At 35.9% G+C, this 27,087-nt stretch overlaps 1 protein-coding gene across 10 annotated transcripts in view; it reads right to left on the reverse strand.

Annotated features, from left to right (window-relative positions):
• Positions 1–27,087, reverse strand: part of MYCBP2 (MYC binding protein 2) — a 263,517-nt gene that overhangs the window by 170,757 nt on the left and 65,673 nt on the right. For 7 of the 10 annotated variants that reach the window (XM_047755874.1, XM_047755875.1, XM_047755871.1 and 4 more), the window contains 7 exons: positions 25,566–25,724; positions 24,971–25,175; positions 22,521–22,666; positions 22,152–22,253; positions 13,423–13,530; positions 6,161–6,280; positions 4,933–5,014 (listed from right to left, as the gene is read on the reverse strand). In XM_047755874.1, the coding sequence (XP_047611830.1) occupies positions 4,933–5,014; positions 6,161–6,280; positions 13,423–13,530; positions 22,152–22,253; positions 22,521–22,666; positions 24,971–25,175; positions 25,566–25,724 (922 nt within the window). Of the gene's footprint in view, positions 1–4,932; positions 5,015–6,160; positions 6,281–7,772; positions 7,780–13,422; positions 13,531–22,151; positions 22,254–22,520; positions 22,667–24,970; positions 25,176–25,565; positions 25,725–27,087 lie in introns of those variants that run through there. The other 3 variants (XM_047755873.1, XM_047755872.1, XM_047755878.1) reach the window with 3 other exon arrangements.

The following is a 27,087-nucleotide window of genomic DNA, read 5'->3' on the forward strand; positions in this document are numbered from 1 at the left end:
TGTTGAAGCTTAAAAATTCAGAGTCGGAGCTATGCTAGATCCACCGTGAGTCCTGAGAAGTCAAGTTCACTAGGTCTAAGAATGTCAAGGTAACTATTTTACATGGGAACATTTATGAGTGTGAAAAGACAGACTGGGAAAACACCATCAGCCAGATACTACATTTTCAATGAAAGGAACACGCTGATTAAAAGGTAGGGTGGTAATAAAAGGGGAGGAGAGCAGAAATTGGTACTTGACGATACAGTAATATGGCTAGCAACAGCAGTGACATTAAGTCATTCTCAAATCCAAGGTACTGAGAATTTTGGCAACAATGACCGTGGTCAAAGAGCTGTACGGTGAGCTAATGCCCTCCACCAAATGTCCAGTTCAAGTCAAAGAATTAAAGGAAAAGTTCCTATAACTGTTTACTTGTCTGTAGTTTACAAGCATTTTCACATAAACTGTATCACTGGTTATCAAAATAACTCTATGGGTAGATCTGAATCACTTACAAAGGATTTTCCCAGGGTTGGGGGCAGTCCTCCTAATGAACTTTTCTCATGATGCTAAAACTTACTTATTAAATTATTTGGTAAACACAGCAAGAACAGAAAAGAAAAAGCATGTACACGTGCCAGGCATTTAACATACACTATATTAATTCTTTAACAATCCTACGGGATATTTAAACTAAGGCTTAGTAAATTAAAGTCACATAGTTGGCAGGAGATGAATCAAAGATTTAAACCTTGTTGAAATGGTTCTAGACACCATGGTAGTGTAGCATATTAACACAGAAGGAGGAGAGCATAGCAAGAAACTCAAGAAACATTATAAGAATTATCAAGGCGTTCCCGCCATGGCTCAGTGGGTTAAGGATCTGGCATTGCCATGAGCTGTACGGTGTAAGTCACAGACGTATCTCGGATCCTGCATTGCTGTGGCTGTGGTGTAGGCCGGCAGCTATAGCTCCGATTAGACCCCTAGCCTGGGAACCTCCTCCATATCCCACTGGTGCAGCCTAAAAAGAAAAAAAAAAAAAAAAAAAGGAACATGAACATGAATACAGAACCTCTGAAACACAGGCATAATAAAGCAGCAATGCAGTAAAAATAAAACAAAAAAAATGCCAGGGTAATAAAAATAAAACCAAAAAAATCTATAAAAAAAGAATTATCAAAATTCTACTGAAAAGAGGAGAGTGAAAGAATCCAAATTATATAGTCTCTTTTACAACATCTGGTTTAAGTTTACTGAAAACACTAAAAGAATTTGGAATTTAGAGACTTAGGAGCATACTAAAGAAAATATACAAACAAACAGACAAAGAGGGCTGGCAGACTCATGTCATGAGTGAATGTATAAAAGCCCTCAGAAGCTTTTTGATATTCACTTTAAAAAGCAGAAACAGAGGAGTTCCTGTCATGGCACAGTGGAAACAAATCTGACTAGGAACCATGAGGTTGTGGGTTTGATCCCTGGCCTTGTTCAATGGGTTAAGGATCCAGCATTGTCATGAGCTGTGGTGTAAGTCGAAGATGTGGCTTGGATTTGGCGTTGCTATGGCTGTGGCATAGGCCAGCAACTGTAGCTCCAATTAGACCCCTAGCCTGGGAACCTCCATATGTCGTGGGTGCAGCCCTAAAAGGCAAAAATAAATAAATAAATATAGTAAAATAAAAAGCAGAAACAGTCACAGCCACTGTTCATTGAGCATTTACTATGAGAGAGGACCTGTGCTAAGTAAACAACACTTATCTCACTGAATTCTCACGAGAACCTTCTGAGACAAAGATACTCCCATTTAAGAGGAAGAAACTGAGACAGGAAAATTAAGGTCATATAGGCACCAAGTGATATAATCAGGCTCAAACAAGAGACTGCATTCAGTCACTGGCAAGACAACACATTAAGTAAAGAGAATACCAATGACATGTCTGTACTGGTAGCACAGGCACACTACAATATTTTTCTTCTATTAATCACACATTGTTAATGTGTACTATACATTTTGATTAAAAGCCCTTGATTAGTAAAAACTTAAAAAAAAATACCCTCCAGCTTTATTTCAACTAACTAGTCCATGTTTTGCTTGGTGACAGTTAGTAAGTAAGCTATTGAGGCCGTGTTCCTCCTGGGACTGTTCCTCCACATACGTGTTCATTTCCTTTTGGAATTCCCAACAGTTCCTGTCTCCTGCCTCCTAAGTCCCACAGAATTCCAAACGGGATAACTGTGTTTACGGCACAGGCAGTTTTCACTGGTTTTCGTTTAATCCACCAGGCACAGTGTGTAGGCATTCTTTCACTGGTTACCCAGCCTAGTGCTCTCCACACCACATGGAATCAGCCTTCCGGTTACCATTCAATCAATGGAACCATTAGTGAATACACGTATATGTTGGAAAAGAAAAACCTTGGGCAGTTAAAACACACCCCACCAGAGTGTAATCTCCTCAAGAAACCCTAATTGTTTTGTTTTCAATTTTAAAAGCTACCTTATTTCATGAAGATGATACATTCGAACTATTAAACATACTTAACACACTGCTATGACACTGTCGCCTGAGCAAGTCATTGCAAGTCAAGGAATGGTGCTTCCTGGCTGATAACCCAGGACAGGAGGCAGTGTTTTTAGGCCATTTCTTCATTGTAAAAGCTGACGTGGGATCCTTCCCTTTCAACAGCCATTACACCTCCTGGCTGGATTTCGAGCTTATGCTGGTCATTCTCCACACGGCAGTCACCTGAGGGCTGTGATGTGACTAGAGTTAATGACTTACAGTGTTTCCCTCTCAGTCAAGACCAGGAAAACCATGTATCTGCCAATTCTTTTCTGTGGAAAGATGGCCAAGTAGAGTCTGGTTTGTGAAAAAGTGCCCCCTCTGCTGAACACATGACTGGTGCTCTGTCAAGTACAACTAAAATGCACTTTCCCCAGTTTATACCATGACTCACAAGATAATTACCAGCTAAATAACAACAGCAATAATAATGATGATGACGATGTAACAATAATAAATCCTCTTCTGTGTGTCATGAGTCTTCAGTGAGAAACAGAACAGAAAGTTTCCAAATTCTTCTCCACGCACATTGCAAGCCCTGCCTCAGTCTCTGCAGGTGAGTGATGTCATTCAACTGTGAAGCAAAACATCTGCTGCCTTCTCACACCTGTGATAGTAACTGCTCAACCTGGCAAAGCCACGGATATTCTGTCATACGCAACATCCAAGATCCAAAGGTCATATCCAGTGACATTTGATAAAGTAATTCCATCAAGACCTTCTGCTCTCTTTTCAGGCAAAATATCTGTCCTTAAGATTGTGATTGTTTTGGAGTTCCCGTGGTGGCAGAGTGGTTAACGAATCTGACTAGGAACGATGAGGTTGTGGGTTCAATCCCTGGCCTTGCTCAGTGGGTTAAGGATCCGGCGTTGCCGTGAGCTGTGGTGTAGGTCGAAGATGAGGCTTGGATCCAGTGTGGCTGTGGCATGGGCCGGCGGCTACAGCTCCGATTAAACCCCTAGCCTGGGAACCTCCATATGCTGCAGGAGTGGCCCTAGAAAAGACAAAAAAAAAAAAAAAAAGACTGTGATCGTTTCAAAAACCTCTTAACAAACGTCAAATGCATGCTGTGCTTGTGTTTCTAGTGAGAAGTTCAACTCTATGATACCTCAATCATCTCTTCTCATTAGGAACAACATTAATCAAAGTAACCAAGGACATTCCTTTCATCCCCATTTTGTGTGCAAAGGATCTGACCCTACTTTCCAAGGATGGAGAATGGCTCTTAATCCTGGATGCATCCCAGAATGTGGAGCGCTTTTAGAAAAACAATGCTGATGGTGGCATCCTATCATCCTTTGCCGCCTCCATCTCCCACCCCCAATGCCTGTCTCCCAACACACACCTCTGAAAAATTCTAGAGTTAGAATCCAGGCATGGTATTTTCGAAGTTCCCCAAGTAACTCCACTGTGGAGCCAGGATTACCACTAGTTTTTACCAGTAAGTGGCATAATTCCATCCCTGCCACAGTAATGAAGTGATTTCAGAATAAACTGAAAACTCTGGATTTTATTTAATGACTGGAGTGATTCACTGGATGTGAATGAGAAACCAGATAGGTCCAACGGATTCTGGCAGGTACCTGGGACAGTATGGAAGAACAAGGCAAGGACAGAGAGACTAAAAGAAAGGAGGTTCTGTTGCAAACTGACTTGGTAAGTCGAGTCTGGCCTGAAGCTGCCCTACATAGCTCGAGTCTTACAAATACACCTGGTTTCAAAGGTGGGGCAGCCACACACGCGGACCACTCAGATCTTCAAGGCCACCCGCTGCAGGGAGCATAAATGACTAAAAGCCTGAGCTGCTGCTTCTTGAGACCCACAAGGCTATCCTTCCCCTGGGAAGTTACCTGCCTGTGACTGCGCACTGGGAAGGTATGAATGTGGGTCCATCTTGCTCCATTTGAGACTCTTCCAAAGGCCACCTTGGCTTGGCTAAAACTCTCAGAAGTGCACTGTAACCTCACTCTTTCTACCCCATCCTTCTTCTTTCCTTTACCACAGGTCAGACCTACATGAGACCTACTCCTGCTCTTTTCCTTTTCATTCTTCACAAGGGTTTTCTCCCAATAATCCCCTTCCCCATCTAATCCTGTCATAGCATCCTCTTCTTGGAAGACCTGAACTATAGTCTTAAGAACTAATAACTTTTTAAAGGCTGTTCATGGAAATAGAAAAGACAGTGAATATCCCCAAATTGCATTTTAATAAACTAGCAATGGATTTATTCATATTCCTTGATGTTATCTGTTTAGAAATTCTGGTCTAATATTGACATGAAGTCATTGAAGTTTGTGAATGTATATTTAGAAAGAAAAAAGGAAAGAAAGGAAGAAAACAAGAAAAAAAAACACTCAGTGTCTTCACATAAAAAATTAAAGTACCTGGAATTGACATCTCCGTGTCCAAGCTGCCCATGCTGCCCGTATCCAAATGTGTAGACATCACCATTTTCCATTAAAACCACTGAAACCAAAAATCCAGAGCTGTGTTTTTCCAATATAAGCATTTTATATTTCTATCACAATGCAATTTTCACTATTTAAAATTTATAGAGCTATTAAGAAGAGACAACTGAAGAACAGATTTATATTTAATGAGAAATAAATATAATTTCAGTTCTGTAAAATGTTTTTGTAGGTTATAAAATGCATAATGTTTTCATAATATACATTTTAAAATTCTTATAAATGCCATTTAATAACATTCATATTTAATAAAACATTAGTTCGGTTCAACTATAAAATCTTTTTTTTTTTCTTTTCTTTTCAGGGCCATGCCTGCAGCATATGGAAGTTCCCAGGCTAGGGGTCAAATGAGAGCTGCAGCTGCTGGCCTACCAGATCTGAGCTGCATCTGTGATCTACTCTGCAACAACAGATCTTTAACCCACTGAGTGAGGCCAGGGGTTGAACCAGCATCCTCGTGGATACTATGTTGGCCTCTTAACCCACTGAGCCACAGTGGGAACTCCCGAAGTCTTTTTATAATAACTACACACAAAGTGTTCTCTCTTATCTAGAATAATTATATTGGTAGATGGGCTTGGGCCTCTGCACAATCATGTACGACCTCAATGTCTGTCAGAACTTTAATAGCTGTTGATGCCTTATCAAATAAGGAAATATATTGAATATTAAAGAAAGAAGGCAACTTTTTTATTTTTATACAGGTTGACTAGTACAACCTAAGCTATAAAACCCAAATATCAGTAATTCACTAGGGATTTAAACATTTTCTACATTTTAAGGAAATAAAGAAATCTGTTGAAGTACATATCTCATTGAACAGTAACAAAGTATGTGACCAGGTTATAAAAAAAAAATCACAGAATTGTAAAGTTCAAAGGGATTTCAGAGGTTATTTCATCTTCATGAATTGAATTATAAAATAAGTCCATCAGAAGACAGATTAGAAGTCAGATCTCTAGACAATCATGCCATATCTTAAAAGAGACTCTGTAATAAATGACACTTTTGTAGATTTGAGAGATACTGCCACACTATAGCTTTCAACATGCAGTTGACAGACTACATTTGTCAAAACTAAAGAATATAGGTTATTTAGCACAATTGTAAAAATGCAGTTATACCCTAAAGTTCCAGCTGCTACCTGAATGGTGAAATCCACAGCTGACTTGTACTGCCCGGAGCTCACAGTCAAACCTCACAGAGCCTGGAGGATATGTTGTGATTTTGCTTGCATCTTTTTCTCCACGTTCTCCACTTCCATCTGAAAGTGTTATAATTGGTAATTAAGCCATTATTCATCTTCCAAATAAAATGTTAAGTCAGTTTACTATGGAAAAACAAGAGAAAATGTTAAAAGGAACAAGCAAGAAGAATCTGCAGCTATTAGAAGTGACAGATCAAGAATCTACCTGCAAAGAAGCAATTTTGAAAAGATATACTATATACCTCTGTGTGCAAAGATCACTAAAACAGGAAAATCACAGCTAAGATCTGGTTATGGATAAAAACCTATCAAGCTAATAAGTTATGTAATGTAAATGGGTCATTAAGTTACAGGAATAACAAAATTCTAAATGTAATAATTTATATAGGAAAATTTAGTTTGCATAAGAAATAACTGCATGCAAAGTCATTTAACAATTATTTTAAACTTAGTGATACTGTTAGTGCTTGCCATTTAAAAAAAAAAAATTCCTAGTTGACACATAAATGACTTAGATTTCCCAAACACATCTTAGAAAGGCTATTCTGTCCACCAGTATTTCTAAACTCAACTGAACTTTAAAAAAGTTATAAAGACCAAATAGCTCGATCCAATATACTTGCAGTTCAATGGTTTCCTGTCATTCATTTTCTCCTGTCCCACCTCATTCCTCAGCCAGTCATTTTGTGGTCTCCTCTGGCCCCCAATCACAACTCTTAACCAAACCCTCTGCTTTTACTCCTTCTCCCCTCCTCCCTTCTTTCCATAATTTCCTCCCACTACCTTGCTCTAAGGCCTTCCTTCCACCCCTGGTTTCTACATTTGACTCTGAATGTTCTGGTATTTTAACCATAGAATTTTAAAAACACATTCCAGAATGTAACAACTTTTCTTTGGAATGTATAAACGAGACAGGCAACTTACTTCTCCTAATCTAAAACTGTATCAACTAAAATCTGACCCCTCTATCATCCAGATTCAAAATCTTTACACATGGAATAAATGCAAATCTGGAAGGAATTTCAGGTCAACCAGGCTAAGCTAATTGCTTATGATAGAGTAAATCTAAACAAGTGTGTATAATTTGAAGACACACATTTTAAAATAATCCTGTATTTTCACTGCCCATTTTAGAATGTTAAACAGAACAGCATCAAATCATTTCATGTCCACATTATCCTTTCTTTTTTTAAATCTAATATTTCTAACCTTTAGTCATACCTACATAAGACAAAACTGGCCTAAATTATGACTTCCAGTTCTATTACTACATGACTCTAGCATTTCAAAAAGCTTTAAACTATTTACAACATTAGGACAGTAAAACATAACTAATTTGGAATAACATAGTATGGGTTGGCCTACATGACTTACTGGAAAGGTCTTAAATACAGAATGTTTAAGTAAAAATTCAGTTTTATTACCTTCAAGCAGTACAGACTATAAACTAAATGCTACAATAAATGAAATGTGGTTACCTATATTATAATTCAAAATAGGCCTATATTACATAAATATGTACCATAAACATAAAAGTCCTTTAACATACAAGAATTAATTGCTGGACCCAGAGGTTGAAGGCACGCTGAAGGAATCCTTCATTTCTTGAGCCCTTGGTTTGAAAAGCTAGTGATTTTAGACAGGTTTCCCCTTATAAGTATGACCCTGAAAATTCAGAGGAAGAAGTTATTTTGAATTTTTTGCTCAAAGAAGATCACAAATACTGCATCTGAAGTATCATAAATTTTGAATTAGTTGAGAAGTTTTACTATACTAGGATTAAGAATATGATACCTCTTTTGCCAAATTATCTAATGTGGGTTTGCCAAATTTAATGTGCAAGAATGGATGGGCTAAAAAAAACCACCCTGCAACATTTACTTTCGCTTCATCCAAAATACAATACACTCTCAGTTCAAAGACTCCTCATCTTGGAAAGACAGTGGAATGGGTAAACATAAACAAGGGCCCACACATAAAGGAATAAATATCTTCCAAAGACTATTTAAATAAGTTGACAAATATATAAAAATTGTACAGCTTTACCTCAATTGGTAAAAATATTTTATTATTAAAACCAAATCAGAAGTTCCCGTCGGGGCACAGCAGAAACGAATCTGACTAGCATCTATGAGGACGCAGGTTCCTCCCTGGCCTCGCTCAGTGGGTTAAGGATCCAGCATTGCTGTGAGCTGTGGTGTAGGTCGCAAACACAGCTTGGATCCACTGTTGCTATGGCTGTGGTGTAGGCCAGTGGCTATGACTCCAATTTGACCCTAGCCTGGGAACCCCTATATGCCATGGGTGTCGCCCTAAAAAGCCAAAAACAAAAAACAAACCAAAAAAACCCCAAAAAACTAAACCCACCAAATCTGTTTTAACAAAGGAAACAAATTGCATTCATTTGATTGTGCCAGACCTAACTAAATTCAATGTTACACTCTAATTCCACTTTATCTAAATGTATTGATGCCTAGTGAGAAGATTTTACCTTTGAATTTGGCATTTTTCCCTCTCCCTTGAGTCTGAGATTAAATATAGATACAAATCCCACAATAGAGACAGTATCAGGGAAGGAGGAAAAAAAAAAGCCTAGTAATTTACTGATTAAAATCACAGTGATTAAAAGAATAGTAGCTATTATTTAGGGATAAAAACAATATTAGAAACATTTGTTCAAGTTCATTTAAACAAATCTGTTTCTATTTAAATAATTTCTCAGTTACTATAGATGGTGAAAGTATTATTACTATAGGAAAAAACAGGGATAAGGTTTTTGATTATTAGCAGCAGAAGTGACACAATTTTACAAATATATATCTGGAATTTGATGTCAGTTTAAAAAATTACATGCAATTCTAATAATTTAGGAATTTATAAAAGATTATCAAAGAAAAAAAAAAGCACCTAATAAGCAGTCAAGAATTTAGTGTAAATTCAAGAATCAGCAACTTAAACTTGGCAAGATTAATTCTGTTCGAGCTCATTTTTTGGTAAAGTGCTAATGAGCACCAAAAAAATTAATCTCAGATTTGAAGGAAAGTTAGGTCTAAATATTATAATGGCTACTTAGGTATAAGTATATCTGTATCTTCCCTATGAGTATGTTCATACAATATCATGTGACACTGGAGCTGTGACAGCTGTAAAGCTTTGACAGATATGTTATCCAAAATATTGTATTATACATTATTTATGCCTATTTATGTACACACACAGAGAAAGGAGGATTCTGTATCCAAAGAACTCTTAATTTTAATCTATACTTTTTGGGTAATCTTACGGGTATGTGTATTACTGAATATATCACAGAACACAGAGGGTACTTTGAGCAAAATCACTAAAATAAAACAGCAAAGTAGTAGTAACTACAATTTGTTGAGCACACGTGCTGTGCTAAACAATGAAAATTTAAATAGTACAGTGGATAAGTGCTTTTGCACACCAGTGCCAAAGAGACTTGGGTTGGAGTCTTGGCTCCACTACTTGCTAGTGTTATGATAATTGAACACTGGACCTTTTTAAGCTTTAGCTTTCACATCTATAAGACAGCAATAAAGGTATATTATCTCAAAGTTCTTATGAGAATTATGTGAAATAACATATAAAATTGCTCAATCAACATTCACTATTTTTGCTTCCTTTAATCAGTACAATAATCCAATGATATAGGTACTGTTATTCCAATGTGGTAGTTAGGAAAACCAAGGCTTTAGAGGGGTTAAGCAACCAGCTGAAAGTAATAAATGGTAGAACAGTTTTAGACACTGATCAAAAAATAAGGCTCACACATTTTACCACCATCAAATGGCTGACATCTTAAATCTTTCGTAAAAATATTTACCCATTTTAAAAATGTCAAATTTTGTATCTTTAAGATTATTTCTAAAACAGAAAGCACTCAAAGAATTAAAGCTAGAATGCAGGGATGATTTCTACTTGCGAAGAATATATATGTATGTGTATACACACACATATTAATTTAATCTTCATATCAACATGATCAGTTAGGAATTATCATATTCATATCTTTAAAATAAGGACACTGAAATTAAAGAGATTTAAAAATTTACAAATGGCCACATAGTTCTAGTAAATGACAAAGAGGATTAAAACTGAGGCCTAATTCCAAATGGTATATTTGCATTATACCATACTGCTTCTTTACAGAAAATAAATGTAAAATACACAGTTGTTTCTGAGGGTGCCCTCAGAGTTTCAGATCAGTCACTGCAAGACTATCTCTAGAATAATTCAAATGTTCCTAATTAAGAGGAGTACATTAAAATCTTTTTCTCTGTGTGGGACACTGAATAGCTGACACAAATGTTAATCCGGATAACTTGTTTGAAATACAGTCTACAGTTGCATTTTTAAAATACTATGTTATATGGATATTTTACACTTATTGATTCAGTCTTATAAGCTCTATTTTTGCTTCTGGCCAAAATCTGCCTGTAGAGGATGGATTCCATGACCTTTTCTGAGTTCTCTCCAATCAGCCAGCTCTCCAACTTTCCATCTTAAAACTCACTCCTGTTAACAATAAATCCACAGTTCTTACCCTCCACACATCCCCATAAAAAAAAGTCATAGTCTAGAAAATTTAAATCATTATTATCCTATAATTTGTACCATGAACATAATTAAATCTAAGACAGAACACAGCAACTCATATAGTGAATTTCTCAGTGAAACATAGTAAGAATAAAGATAAAAAAATGTGTAGGAAAAAAATTATTAGAAGACTATGACCATATGCAACAGAATAAATGAAGTGACTAGTGAGATGACAAAATGCCTGGGACAGTGAAGTGAATGCAAAGGGAGGAACGGAGAGCAAATCTATGGGTACACAGTGAGTAGTAAATTAAACAGACCGCTATTTGACAAAATACTACTTACACTTTAAATTCATTTTGGTGGTAAAGAGATGAAACTGTTTCACTCTATAAAACCACATACTCTGATGATTAAGAAAAAAAAATGGCCCTACAACAGTAATAACTACAAAGTCCTTTCAAAGAGGCTGCTACAAATACACAGTCTCATAAAATAACCCTGTGGCAGGCAAGATGGAAGAAAACCTTGTTATTGTTGAATAATTTCCATAGCTAATCAGTGTGACATTGTAAAAAGTCTGTTTTAAATTGTAACCTTGATCTTCATTTAGCATTTCATTTTAAAATTCTGGAAGAAAGATATTTGTTTATAAGATACTAAGCTGGAGTAAGAAAGTTTTAAACTGTTTACTGAAACATGAATATTTAACCTCAGGTAGAGTATTGGAAAAACTCCACTTTCACATAATTTGTAGGAGCAAAAAGGACACTGAGAAAATAATGCTCTAATACTGTTCTAATACTGATAGAATAGAAAACATAAGATGAGAGATTCTAGCAATAACTAACATAATTTACACAGCACACCCCAAATATTGGTCCTGAGATTTAAATATTTATGGCATTGTTAGAGCATCCAGCAAATAACATAATTACAAACTTTAGCATGGTTAATCAACCACAGTAGATTTAAAATACTCTCAATTTGCATTTCTACAGAATATATCTTAAGTAGTGCTCTGTGCTTTTACCAAAAACAGAGGTTTTTTTGCCTGTTTTGTTTTGCATTTTTGCTTTGAGTGGCAAGATGAAAGAAACAAATAAAAATAAAGTTGGAGTTCCCGTCGTGGCGCAGTGGTTAACGAATCTGACTAGGAACCATGAGGTTGCGGGTTCGATCCCTGCCCTTGCTCAGTGGGTTAATGATCTGGTGTTGCCGTGAGCTGTGGTGTAGGTTGCAGATGCGGCTCGGATCCCGTGTTGCTGGGGCTCTGGCGTAGGCTGGCAGCAACAGCTCCGATTAGACCCCTAGCCTGGGAACCTTCATATGCTGCAGGAGCGGCCCAAAGAAATCACAAAAAGACAAAAAAAAAAGAAATAAAAGTTGTAAGATCTCTCTTTAAAAAAAAAATAATAAAGTTGATTATAATATATCGTATGTGAAAGTTTAAAAATAAAATCAGTGTATAATGGTTTTTCAGCAAAAAAAGGGATACCAAACATTTATTAGAATAATTTTTCTACATGGAATATATGCTTTTAACTTTGTCTACTCTATTTTGTTGGGGTTATTTCAGGCATTTAAGAAAACAGTAAGTCTCAGAGTTCCCATTGTGGCTACGATGGTAACGAATCTGACTAGCATCCATGAAGACACAGGTGCAATCCCTGGCCTTGCTCAGTGGGTTAGGGATCCAGCATTGCCATGGTTGTAGCACAGACTAGCAGCTGCAGCTCCAATTGAATCCCTAGCCTGGGAACCTCCATAGGCCACAAGTGTAGCCCTAAAAAGAAGAGGAAAAAAAAAAAAGAAAATAGTAAGTCTAAGTTGTTCTAGTCAAAGAGTTCCTGCTTCACATGCCAGGATTCAAGGCAGAATTTATACATAAATTTAGGAATTCTTTGAATTAAATTCTTTCCTGATCTTAGGTGACCCATAATCTGTAGTTTCAGGGAAAATAATCTTGCTTTGGAAATATCTGTAATTAATCCAGACCTGTGAGATTGCAAAAAGTTATGCAGAAACAGATTCCCAGTTACTCAAAGACTTATTTAGATCTGACAGTTTCTGAGGACCAGAGAAGGTCTACACAACTCACTCTTTGTTTACATCTACCACTTTTTAAACCTCAAATATCAAATAATTTGTGTGCGTTATATACATAAACATTAAAATTAAAACAATGTGAAAGTGTAATAGCAGTCAACTCATTATCACTTTATAACTGAATTTGGCAATTCTGTTAATTCTAAAGCAAAAAACAGCATTGCAAACAAGAGAAAAGGATTGCAAAATGCCAGATGGCGGTCATCTAAGCGCAAACAATAAAAGATATAAAATAGAAAGCAATAATCATTTTTCCACCTTCCCTTAACTTTATGAAATTTGAAAAGAAATGGAAAAGAAAAAGATATACTACAAAAGGTCAACTTTTTATTCAAGTTAACAAAAAAAATAAGATTGACAGTCCTTGACAAACAGTACACTTTCAGCATGTTCTTTCTCCTCAGGCTACATAATAATGATAGAAGCAAAGTAGAAGAATTAGGTTTGTGCATTTTCCCAGAGACAAAATTCAGATGAGTGGAAGAAAATTGGGAAAGTATCCCACCTAGTTGATAAGGAAGACCAAATACCTTTGTGCTTGTCCCGTTTATGCTTTAGCTGTGCTGGATGGGATCTGAGTCTGGCTAGAGCCTGTTCTCGATGGTTCATAAAAATAGGACCAGCAAATACAAGGGGGCCTGAGGAGAAACATTTTGTATATGCATAGAAAAACTCACAAAGAGAAAACTCTACAATGAACAAAAATAATTCAAACTAAAAAGCATGGAAATTAAAGTAATGGACATCATACTTTTCTCTCAGTTCTCCCATGTTTACCCCCCACCCCCAACCATAACCTTTTCACCTTGCTACACACAAGTTTTAATATCTTAGAGTTGATAAAGCACAAATTATCATTTATATTTAAAATATCATATATAAACTTAGTAAACCAGTCATTAAAAACAAATACCTCTCCCTGTGAAATACCAAAAACCGACTAAGTTTTAAATTAATGATTAAATTTTAACAAGGTCTTCAAGATTTAACATCCACATTCAATCCTGCTACAAAATCAGGATGTTATTATCTTAACTACAGTCTACGATAGTGGTAAGAAAACAAGGTGGTCAAAACCAAACAAAAAAAACCCAAAAAATTACTATCATCTGAGATATATGTATTTACATACATGTACATTTTTATATATAAACACACACACATAAACATATATATACGCATAGTACACATTCACAGATGTATATGTACATATATAAAAACACTGCTTTATAAAGACAGAATTGTAAAAGTCTGATTTGATTTGAATATCTAAAAAAGGTATATCTGACTTTGTGTATGATTTCTGTAACTACAAACACAGTCATTTGAAACGAGGTTAAGTTGAATTTCATATTGATGGTGAAGAGGGGAATCCAAACTCAGTAACATTTTTGGAATATTAACCATTCCCTCATAAAATAATTTCTTTCTGAAGCCCCACTATGTAAACTTACATATATATACACAAATATATACTGACACAGATTACTTCTACTTATACAATATTTGAGAAAAAAAATCTACAGCCAAATTTGTTTCAATAAAATTTAAAAACTGCTTTTCTCCATGACCATTTAGCTTGAAAAGAAAACTTTACATTACACCTTAAAATTTTAGTTCTTTTCTTACAAAACAGAACTATAGCTTCCCTGAGTTTTACCAACATCAAAAATTCCTGATGGTTTCCGAACATTAAATTTGACAGTTAAGAAGTTACCAGTATTGGATGGAGTTCCTGTCATGGCTCAGTGGTTAACAAATCCGACTAGGAACCATGAGGTTGTGGGTTCGATCCCTGTCCTTGCTCAGTGGGTTAAGGACCCGGCGTTGCCGTGAGCTGTGGTATAGGTTGCAGATGCGGCTTGGATCCCGTGTTGCTGTGGCGCAGGCCAGTGTCTGCAGCTCCAATTGGACCCCTAGCCTGGGAACCTCCATATGCTGAGGGAGTGGCCCTAAGAAAGGCAAAAAGACCAAAAAAAAAAAAAAAAAAGGAAGTTACCAGTATTTGAAAAGGACATTGACAATATATACACATTGAACATTTTAAATTTTCTTCATAATTCTCTATAGATCTATAGCTATCATTAATTTTTCTAACAATGAGACAAAATGAAACTACTGCCCTGTAATAAATTTGACAAATGTCAAAATAAATACAAAAATAACCTGCCTTAAACATTAAAAAATGGGTAGAAAAAATATATTTTAATTATATCTCTAGATATATAAAAAAATGTAAGCAGCATCAATTTATGAAAAAACCAAGAATAACATATCCTATGATTACTACAGGTAGAAATATGTTAACATTAATAGAAGAGTTAAATATTATTTCCTAGCAATGTAGTACAAATTATTTTCAAGCAGACTCTATAAACTAACCTCCATGATAAAAAAGGAAAGACATTTATTTCAAATATTTTCAAAATATCTTATTTCTTAAATTTGCCCTATTTTTCAATTGACTTACTAAAGCAGATAATACAAATCATTCTTAAAAAATGTAAGATGCTTTTCAACTATACAAAAGAATTATAAATATTAAAATGACAATAATATTAAGCTATATTACCACTTTTCGATTTCTACAGTCTGCCTGAAATATTTATTCTCATAACAATCAGTTATTTAACCTTTTTAAAGTAAATTCAACCTTTTTAGAGTATTTTGATATACGAATTCAGAAGGCCCACAGGCAATCACACCTAGAAAGTATACTATTCAAGCTCAATTTAAAGGACCATTCAATATCAGGGTTCTAAAATACTCATATATCTTATGGACTAAAATAATTTTTCTTACATAGTTCAGCCATTCATCTATGCACAAACATTTCTGATTATTTTTAATGTAACAGATACTAGGTATCGTAATCATACATAACGATCAAGATACAGATCTAATTCAAATTCAGTCAACCAGGGAAGACAGAAAAACAAGGAATTGTAAAATGTTGTGATAAACATTATAAAGGAAATCTGTACACCTTACATCCTAAAGAATGAAAAGTGATCAAATCAACCTGGGTGAATCAAAGAGATGTCAAAGAATGAGAAAAAGTTTGTCAAGAGAAAAAGAAAAGAAGAGGGGGCATTCCAGGTAAAAGGAACAGGATTTATAAACACGTGAAGACATTACACAACAATACCATATGGTCATTAAAAACACACACAGCTAAATGGATGGAACACAACGTTATGAGGCAGAAAGCAGTAGGAAATTAGTTTCTAGGTGAATACACAAAATAGATAATTGACATCTGTTGATATGACTAAACCACTTTGGAGATTTTAATAAGTCCAGAAAATGTTTTCAGTTAGTCAACAAAGACATAATACGTACTCTGAGGACATAATACGTACACAATATGAGCAATTTCAAACATCACAGGAACATTTGGATAAACAAAACACTATCTCTGCTTCAAGAAGCTCATGGTCTAATGGCTGAGGAAGAGTTTACGCACAACTCAAGAAGAAATCATGGCAGTGTGCTCTGACACTGGAGGGGCAGCTGACAAACCCTGAGCGTGGGAAAGCAGGGAGTTTCGGGGTATAAGAGGAGAAAATATGACGTAAACTTAGAGATCTAATAAAAAAGATAGCCAGATTTTAGTGGGAAGGCTTTCAGCTTTTCTCCATTGAGTATTATATTTGCTGTGGGTTTGTCATAAATGGCTTTGATTATGTTAAGGAATGTTCCCTCTACACCCACTTCAGAAGAGTTTTTATCATGAAGGGATGTTGGACTTTGTCAAATGCTTTTTCTGCATCTATGGAAATGATCATGTGGTTTTTGACTCAAGGATATCCACTCTCACGACTGTCATTCAACATAGTACTGGAAGTCCTAGCCACCGCAATCAGACAAACAAAAGAAATAAAAGGCATCCAAGTAGGAAGAGAAAAGGTAAATCTGTCCCTGTATGCAGATGACATGATAGTATATATAGAAAACCCCAAGGACTCAACCCAAAAACTACTTGAACTGATCAGCAATTCAGCAAAGTAGCAGGATATAAGATTAACATTCAGAAATTAGTCACATTTCCGTGTACTAACAATGAAATATTAGAAAAGGAATATAAAAATACAATACCTTTTAAAAATGAATCCCAAAAAATCGAATTCCTGGGAATACACCTGACCAAGGAGGTAAAGGACTTATATGCTGAGAACTATAAGACATGCATCAAGGAAATTAAGGAACATGTAAAGAAACAGAAAGATATTCCATGCTTCTGGGTTGGAAAAATTAATATTGTAAAAATGGCCATACTACCCAAAGCAATCTACAGATTCAGTGCAATCCCTATCAACTTACCCACGACATGTTTCACAGAGCTAGAACAAACAATCCAAAAATTTATATGCAACCACAAAAGATTCAGAATTGCCAAAGCAGTTCTGAGGAACAAAACCAAGCAGGAGGCATAACTCTCCCAGACTTCAGGCACTATTACAAAGCCACAGTCATCAAGACAGTGTGGTACTGGCACCAAAACAGACAGACAGACCAATGGAACACAACAGAGAACCCAGAAAAAAACCCAGACACCTATGGTCAACGAATCTTTGACAAAGGAAGCAAGAACATAAAATGGGAAAAAGACAGTCTTTTCAGTAAGTATTGCTGGGAGACCTGGACAGCTGCATGCAAAGCAATGAAACTAGAACACACCCTCACAACATGCACAAAAATAAACTCCAAATGGCTGAAAGACTTAAACGTAAGACAAGACACCATCAAACTCATGGAAGAGAACATAGGCAAAACATTCTCTGACATCAACCTTAAGAATATTTTCTCAGGTTGGTTTCCCAAAGCAACAGAAATAAGACCAAAAATAAACCAGTGGGACCTAATCAAACTGACAAGCTTTTTCACAGCAAAGGAAACCAAAAAGAAAACAAAAGACAAGTTACAGAATGGGGAGAAAATTGTTTAAAATTAAGTACAAGGGATTAATCTCTAGAATATACAAGCAACTTAAATAATTAAACGGCAAAAAAGCCAACAACCCAATGGAAGAATGGGCAAAAGACCTGAATAGACATTTCTCAAAGGAAGATGTACAGATGACCAACAGGCACATGAAAAAATGCTCAACATCCCTGATTATTAGAGAAACGCAAATCAAAGCTACTGTGAGGTACCACCTCACCCAGTCAGAATAGCCATCATTATTAAGTCCACAAACAACAAATGTTGGATAGGGTGTGGAGAAAAGGGAACCCTCCTGCACTGTCGGTGGGAATGTAAGCTGGTACAACCACTATGGAGATAAGTATGGAGGTACCTCAGAAATCTATTCATAGAACTACCATATGACCCAGAAATCCCTCTCTTGGGCATATTTCTGGACAAACTTTCCTTAAAATAGACACATGAACCTGCATGTTCACAGCAGCTCTATTCACAATAGTTAAGATATGGAAACAACCCAAATGTCCACTGATAGATGATTGGATTAGGAAGATAAGGTATATATACACAATGGAATACTACTCAGCCATAACAAAGACAAAATAATGCCATTTGCAGCAACATGGATGGAACTAGAGACTCTCATGCTGAGTAAGGTAAGTTAGAAAGAGAAAGAAAAATACCATATGATATCACTTATGTCCAGAATCTAACATAAGGCACAAATGAACCTTTCTACAGAAAAGAAAATCATGGACTTGGAGAATAGACTGTGGTTGCCAAGCCAGAGGGGGAGGAAGTGGGGTGGTTGGGGAGCTTGGAGTTAATAGATACAAACTATTGCCTTTGGAATGGACTAGCAATGAGATCCTGCTGTGTAGCACTGAGAACTATGTCTAGTCACTTATGATGGAGCATGATAATGTGTGAAAATAGAATGTATACATGTATGTGTAACTGGGTCACCATGCTGCACAGTAGATAAATAATTGTATTGGGAAATAACAATTAAAAAAAAGATTAAAAAAAAACCTATATGGGGAAAAAAGGAATGGAGATGTGTATATATATATATATACACACACACACTAATACAACATTGCAAGTCAATTATACTTCAATAAAATTAAAAAAAAAATAAAAACAAGGCAAACAGAAGTCTACTAAATAGCCCACCACCACTAGCATCATCATCCCCATGTCAAACATTTACTCAGGGCTTAGTCAGGCATTTTCATGCATACCCCTTAATCCTTATCCCTATTTATGTGGACAAAGTTGGAATCTGTAATCCCCACTTTAAAGATAAGGAAACTGAGGTTCAGAATGCTAAATTCCAGGGTCATACACCCTCAGTAAAAGTTAAGATGCCAGGATGTCAACCAAAGTCTAACTTTAGAACTCATATTCTCGACCACCATGCAATATAGCTAGGCTAACTATACAACTTATTATCCAGATGAAACTATCTACTGAGAGCAAAAGACGGCATCGTAAGAAATATGCCCAAACAGTAGGAATAAGATGGGACTGTCCCAAGAAAACCAAGACATAACTCACCCCCCATCCACAGTTCACAATTATGAAACTCTGTTTTGACATTGAGGGGAAAAACAAAGAAGGAAAAGGAGATAACCTTATTTGAGCTTAATTTTCCTTACAATTGAGTGGTAAGAATGAATATAAAGAGCAGTGATACAATCACCTAGGAGTCCTGGTGACTTAGAACGTTCTACTTAAAAATCCCACTGAACAAGCACACCACTTAAAAAGTTAATACAAGTCTCAGAGAATGCATATCAATCAACTCTAATCTAAAAAACAAACCAAAAAGTATCACAAACATAACTGAAATAAAATCTGTAAATGAATGCTACTGGTACCTAAGGATATTTATTTAAGAAAAATATTATCTGGTAGCTTAATATCATAAAAAATTAAAGTTCCACCTTTATCAAAAAACAGTAACCACACTGCTTTTTGGGGTTTCAACAGCAATAGCAGATTTTGTGTCATAAACAGAAGCTAAATTAGATTAACAGTCCTGAGGAGGCTGATGAGCAATGCTTTAATATGGGAGCTAGGTCCTAAAATTCTGATCAACTTTAGAACAATTTTAACATCAACTAGTTACACAGGATGGGTCAGATAAATCAAGAGAAATAATTAATCCTGAAAGGCTGAAATTTCAACACAGGTAAATCCAATTACTAATAAACATAATTACCAAGAGACTGCTAACTGTTAGTATCTAAAATGTACCAAGCAAGCAGAAACCATGAAGAAAACCTACAATACTGTGTAGGTGACTCAAATCTGTATCCAGAACCCTCAGGCAGAAATTCTGAAGAAGGAGGCCCAGGTGATTCTGACGTAGAAGGTCCATGGAACCAACTTTGAACATCACTGCCTTAGAGCAGCAGCTCTCACACTTCAGCACCGTCAGAATCACCTGAAGGGCTTGTTAAAACACAGATACAATAATTCCCATAAATTTTTTTTTGGCTTTTTAGGGCTGCACCTGAGGCACATGAAAGTTTCCAGGCTAGGGGTCGAATGGGAGCTGTAGCAGCCAGCCTACACCACAGCCATGGCAACACCAGATCCCGGCCCTGTCTGCATCCTACACCACAGCTCATGGCAATGCCAGATCCTTAACCCACTGAGTGAGGTCAGGGATAGAACCCGTGTCCTCATGGATACCAGTAGGATTTGTTACCACTGAGCCACAATGGGAATTCCTCCATAAATATTTAAATAATGAAGTTTTTAACCTTTAAAAGGTTAAAGTTTTAAAGGTCCATGACACATTTTAAAATAAATGGCAAAAGAATATTCTGCAATTGCAAAGTTTTATTGGATAACCAATGCATAATCAATGCCACTTTACTTCTAATATACAGAAATATATTATACCTAGAGAAGAATAGCTTTTTATAGAGGGAGAGAAAAGATTAACAAGATATACAGCATTAGGTAAATAATTAAATGTCATCACAAAGATTTGTTCTACTTCGAAACATAAGAAATTGCTGGTTTTGTAGGTCATTTCCTATGATTCAACTCAATGCTTCCAAAAGAGAGAAAAAACAGGTTATCACATTATTAGTGATAATGACCCTTAAACAAATCACACCATTATATAAAAGGAATTATCACTTAGTCAACATGTGTCATAAGACCAAGAACTTAAATTTTACCCTATTCCTTAAAAAACATTTAATACGCAATTTCCCCATACACTTATATAATGTAAATAACAGCAGTATATACATTAATCTCATTAAAACATCCTATCAAAGGCAATGATTTTATAGAAACAAAGCCAAACTAACAGCAAATATTCACTGTATCAACACCTCAACATTGCTTATCAGACACTATAAAGAACAATCTTCAAGTTCTAAGCATGTTTTATGACTTAAGTTTGATAAAAATAGAATTTACCATGTGTGTTATATATTTCATACTTACTCCATTTTATAGTTTTAAAAAAGTATGCCTAAAAAAACCCTGTAATGATGGTTAAATAGATAACAGGTTTTATCTCATGTATTAAATATCATGTCAATTCTAACAAGTATTAAAATAGACAATATTACTAAATATTTCTAACCAAGATTTTGCCTAGCAGAGGAATAATCACAGACCTTTGTAACAACCTTAATCCACAAAGAAAAGACTCTACTGGGTAACAATAACTTTAAGAATACTTATATTTATCCCTGCTGTTGGAGATATACTAAAATACCATAATCACTGTTCAATGTATTTTTCAGGCTGAGAAATGGTCATAAACAATGAGGAAAAGATAAATAATAAATATACCCCTGCAGTTAAACACTGCAGACTCTCCAACTTACCCTTCTTGGTACATAAGCAGAATAAGCTTTTTCCAAAAAGAGATACATAAAAGCATAATTATGCACTGAAGGGGAAGGAAGAGTGGTAAGCCCATGGCCAGTGATAACGGTCATAAATGACTACGAAAATGGAAATTAGAACACTAAACTAATTTGGTGTTCACAGTTAAGCAGATGAGTCAAAATATGGGTGAAGGACGGAATTTGTATTTTTTTAAAAATTGCCATTGCTGATAGTTTCTGATATGGCAGATGGCACAATAATTCTTAATATGGTTGACTTACTCCATTAACATACTACTCAATTAAATTTTGTTGGTAGCACACTTGTAAATACCCTGAATATTCTCACATTACTTTCCTAAGTCTAGAACATTACTAATTCTTACCAAATCAGCCTATTCTGTAAACTCCTAAGTGGTCTCAGTACAGGGTAAAAAAAATACATTTTCTCTGCAGCTACATCTTACCTCTGCCTTCATCTAATCTGTGTCTCCTGATTACACGCTGCCGTTTTTCTTCTTGTCGTAACTGAAGGTGTTCTTCAATGTTAACCCCGGGTACTGGGACAGCTAAATGATTGATAATTAATCCATCAGTTTCATACTAAATATGACAGAACTATATGAATTCAAGAAAGTAAAGGCTAACAAAAAACTTGTCTAAAACACAAATGATTTTTACTTCAAGAATCTTAGCCAAAAAGGAAAAAGGAATCCCCTCCCTTCATCAGTGACATAGTGTCAGTTACTATACAAGCGGTACTGCATAATCAACTCTTATCCTAGTTTTTAAAAACACGTATCTAATAGGAATTATTTAAACTATCAAGTTACTACCTAACAGAAGATCTAAAGGTATCATCTCTTTCACTGCATCGAGAATTCCTCTTTGTCTTGCCTCTTGACCATCCAATTCTCTTGCACAAGCCTTACAACATCCACAGACAGCACAGCCGGATTCTCCAGAACCACAACCACAGATCCTAAAAGTAAATAAATTAATTACTAAGTGAAATCCTTCTCTTTCCTTAAAACCCCTTAACATCTTTTTTGCACTTCTGAGAATAACTTAAATGAGTCAGCAATGAAATCATTCCTTCAGCTAAGGAATTGTCAAGGAAAGATATGAACAGATGAATAATTAAACATTATAAGTAGATATTAAAAAACTCCTAGTAGGCACAATTGGTACATTTCTAACAAAAATACAAATGGATTCTGCCATCTTCAAAAAAAAAAAACAAAGTCTTTTAAAAGTTTTCACCATTAGTGAGGCACCAGCGACTTCAGTATTAAGAGGTTAACAAACGGCAGTGTGATCTACCAGGTTAAGTTAAGGGAGGTGTGTAGGCAGCCTTCAGTCAGTGAAGCCAGCTTGCCAGCTTCCTGCACTCTGTCTCCTCTCCCCTCCCTCTTCTTTACTTGCCATCATCCGCATGTTATAATAATACAGAAAACAAGAGCACTCTTAAAAGTTGGCTAGAGGGTCAGTGAACATTATTCATATATTAGTCATTTATTCTGCAGAGGTAGAAGTCCTAGCTTTAATGTTATTTGCTGGATCCTGAAAAACTTTTAACAGCCTCATTGAGTCTCTGGTTATCTGGATTTGTGGAGGCACAAGCCAAAGGATCTACCTGGCAACAGTTTTGAAAGACAGAGCTAGGAGCTCTGTGAAATGCCTGATTTTTAAAAGCAAGAATTACTGATGATTTGAACAATCACTGACTACGGCAGTAAAAAAATGATACAATAATATGCTCTGGCCAAACTGGCCATGGGTACTATTTAAGAAATTATGTTTAATCCTACATTGAGTCTAAGATATGTAGTCACAATTTTATAACATTTGAGGTCATCCGTAATAGAGCTTAATGTCCTGCGTATATTCCTATGTTGACTTTATTGGTGTATTTACTTTTGCTTCATTAATAAAGAAATTACTGTACCTGGTTAGATACTATCCATCTAAATCTATAAATAATTATTGGAAACTGACAGTATATCTCTGGGGAAAAGCATATAATGAAGGACAATTAATTTCAGGAAGAATTAGAGAATTCAGAAATTCACTTATGATATTTGTCAATGGCTTACGGTCATAGATTGAGAACACAATTTCAGATGGAAAGAGCTTGGGAGAGATTGAGAAAGATAAATTTCAACTCCAATGTTGTTTTAAAAAAAATCACAGAATCTTCCTTTCATCCAAATTAAATGTTAAAATAAACAAGTTAGGGGCTTAAATATAGGAAACAAAGCTTTGTTTTGTTAGAAGAAATATTGCCCTTTGATAGGGAGCCAAAACAGTTTTGAACATAGGCTAAAAATGCAAGGAAAATTTGTTAAAAACCATGTTTCAGCAGTCTAAAAGAAAAGGACAGTTCTATGTAGGCCATTTTACTATGCTAGGCCAAGTATAATCCCAGGATATACTCATAGGAAATCCAGACATTATTTGAGGAAGAAGCACCTGACAACTTAACGAGATGTCAAGTAGGGAGGTCAGAGATGAAGAGGTGGCTGTCCTCACTCTGGGCTTTTCTCCACAAGATTCCCCTACTTCCCAAAGGTGGCTAATTTTCATAAATAGTCTGATCTTACAAAGATCAGATCTACCATAACACAAAGAGGTATGATAATTAATTTGATCTCCCAAAGTATACCCCATTATATTATACTAGCTCTAAATGACAATACCAATACAGGACTTGAAATTCTCCCCAATATTTTAGGGGAAAACCTGCATTCTGATTCTGCTGAACTGACACACTAACGTTAAAATGATAATAGCACCAGGCCCTGAGGGTAAAAAAAGTGGTCCAAGAGGAATAAAAGGATAAATTTGAGAAGTGACAGTTCCCAGGACTCTTAAAACTGAGAACAGTTTATTTATTCAAAAGAAAATTATATACCCTTAGTTAAGTATTCTATATGTCTGATAATTCTATGCAGAAAAAATTCACGTTCAACAAAAATGAAGAGCTATTTGGCATTCAAGCAGTCTTAGGAAAAAACTACAACTGAAGGCACAGCCCCAAGCATTAAAGAAATTTGTTACCTCTTTTTAAATGATGGTTTAAACCAATCAAATGAAAGAAAAGCACCTTAAATAAAGTAACACTGCATCAGAAATGACTATAACAGAAAACACTTGCAAGAATTAAATGCCAATATGCCTTGAGGAAACAACACAACAGAATACACTCTAGAATAACTTGGAAAAGAAATGTGCTTTGCATATTTTCTACTACTGTTTTATTTCTTGCATATGAATCCTTCCTTACCCTCCAGGAACTCTGTCTGGACGCCCACTACTGACACAGCTGGCCCCATAACCGGTACAGTCTCCGCAGACAGTGCAGACCATGCACTGCTCCAGCTTCCACTTATGCATGCCTGGAGGGCACATCATGGACTTCTCATCCTTCTCATCTAGCTCTTCTTCCAGGTCCTCGTCCATTGCTGTTGCCATATTTTCAACTCCAAACCCTATTTGAAAGATTGAGTCATAATTTTCATGTAAATTATTCTCACATCTGAAAAACTGGTAATTTCATTTCACAATTAAAACCAGTATGTAACACATACTAATCCAAGTGACTATACAAAGGAAAAATAAAATACAAGTGCTACTACATTTTATGTAAAATTAAGAAAAATATACAAGTGAGCAAGCTCAGTTGCTCAGAAATTAGAAGTCTGAAGTATATCTGATGATTCCAGGGATATAAAGTCAAATAAGAAATTCAGTGGTTTTTATAAGTATGGAGTCAAAAGCCACTTATTTTGAAAGAGTAAGATTTTCGGTTCACCATGGAGTTCTGAAAAGTTATTGAAAAAAACAACACCGAAGTTAACAACCACACACGGAACACCTACCTTTCCCACCTTGGTTCATGGCACCAGTGTCTCGTCCACACTGCCCTTTATTATTTACACCAAATGTCCAAACTTCTCCATTCTTCATTAAAACACAAGTATGAGCTTTGCCCATAGCTACCTGAGTTACAAAATGGCCTTTCAAATCTGTTACCAAACCTACAGGAAAGATACAAACTTGGTAAAAACAACAAGAAGCCTTTCTGAGCTTAGTTAATCAAGAGTAACGTAAAAGGACCATCTCAATGCAGAACTTTTTGTTTCTAGGACCAAAGTGGGAAAGAGTGGTCTACAGATGGACAGGGTATGAGTAAACTAATTTTGTAATGAAGACTCAAAATCTTAAAATGTTATCGTCCAGACTTGGAAGAAATCTTTGCTCTAGCCTTAGCTCAAGCCTGAATGCTTCTCTAAATGGCAGCACATCCCAACAGTTCTTAGCAGGGTCTCTAGATCTTAAACTTTACTGACCCAAGCAAAAAGAAACCTATAAATCACATACTTTAACTTGTTCTGACCTGCCTCAGCAAAACGGAGTAAAATACTTGCCAGAGTATTCTGAAACAACATTATTCTTGTAGAAACCTGTGAGATTCTCCAAAGCAGTATTTTTCTATGCTTTTCAACCTACAATGCTTTCTTCCACAATCTAACACATAGCTAATTTCTACACTTTACTTATTCACATAAACTTTCTTTATACTTGCCATATCCAAGTGCTACCTATATTATCTTAATATTTTTTGCATCAATTTTAAATTGACTAAAGCACTTTTAACTTTTTTGAGTAATAACAAAAGTAAAAGTCGGGAGTTCCCGTCGTGGCGCAGTGGTTAACGAATCCGACTAGGAACCATGAGGTTGCGGGTTCGGTCCCTGCCCTTGCTCAGTGGCGTTACCGTGAGCTGTGGTGTAGGTTGCAGACTCGGCTCGGATCCCGCGTTGCTGTGGCTCTGGCGTAGGCCGGTGGCTACAGCTCCGATTCAACCCCTAGCCTGGGAACCTCCATATGCCGAGGGAGCGGCCCAAGAAATAGCAACAACAACAACAACAACAACAAAAGACAAAAAAAAAAATTAAAAGTCAAAAGATTTTGAGTGTTTCAACATACACTGAAGTAAAAAAATAAATTTTTTAAAAATTTACGTACTGGTTTTTTTTACATTACAGATAACCTAATTCTCCTAACACACTTTAGTAAAACGATTCTTAATATTAGCTCAGACATCACTTCCTTAAGGTGACCTTCCCTTCCACCCTATCCTAGCTTAGGTCCTTCGGTTAAGCATAGTTCAAAAACTCCCACTATTTAGTATTTAGCACACTTGGAAAAGATATGTGTATATAGAAATGATATTTAATATTATTAACAGTACTGTCTGGTATAGCTTGAGTCCTTACACATACATAAGCATTATCTCCTATAATCATATAAGAATCGTATTAAGTAGGTAGTCATTAGCTCCCTTTTACAGGTGGAAAAAAAAAGTTCAGAAAAACTCTGAAAAGTAATTTAAGCTAG

Source organism: Phacochoerus africanus, chromosome 13 (assembly GCF_016906955.1).
Source record: "Phacochoerus africanus isolate WHEZ1 chromosome 13, ROS_Pafr_v1, whole genome shotgun sequence".
NCBI lineage: Eukaryota > Metazoa > Chordata > Mammalia > Artiodactyla > Suidae > Phacochoerus > Phacochoerus africanus.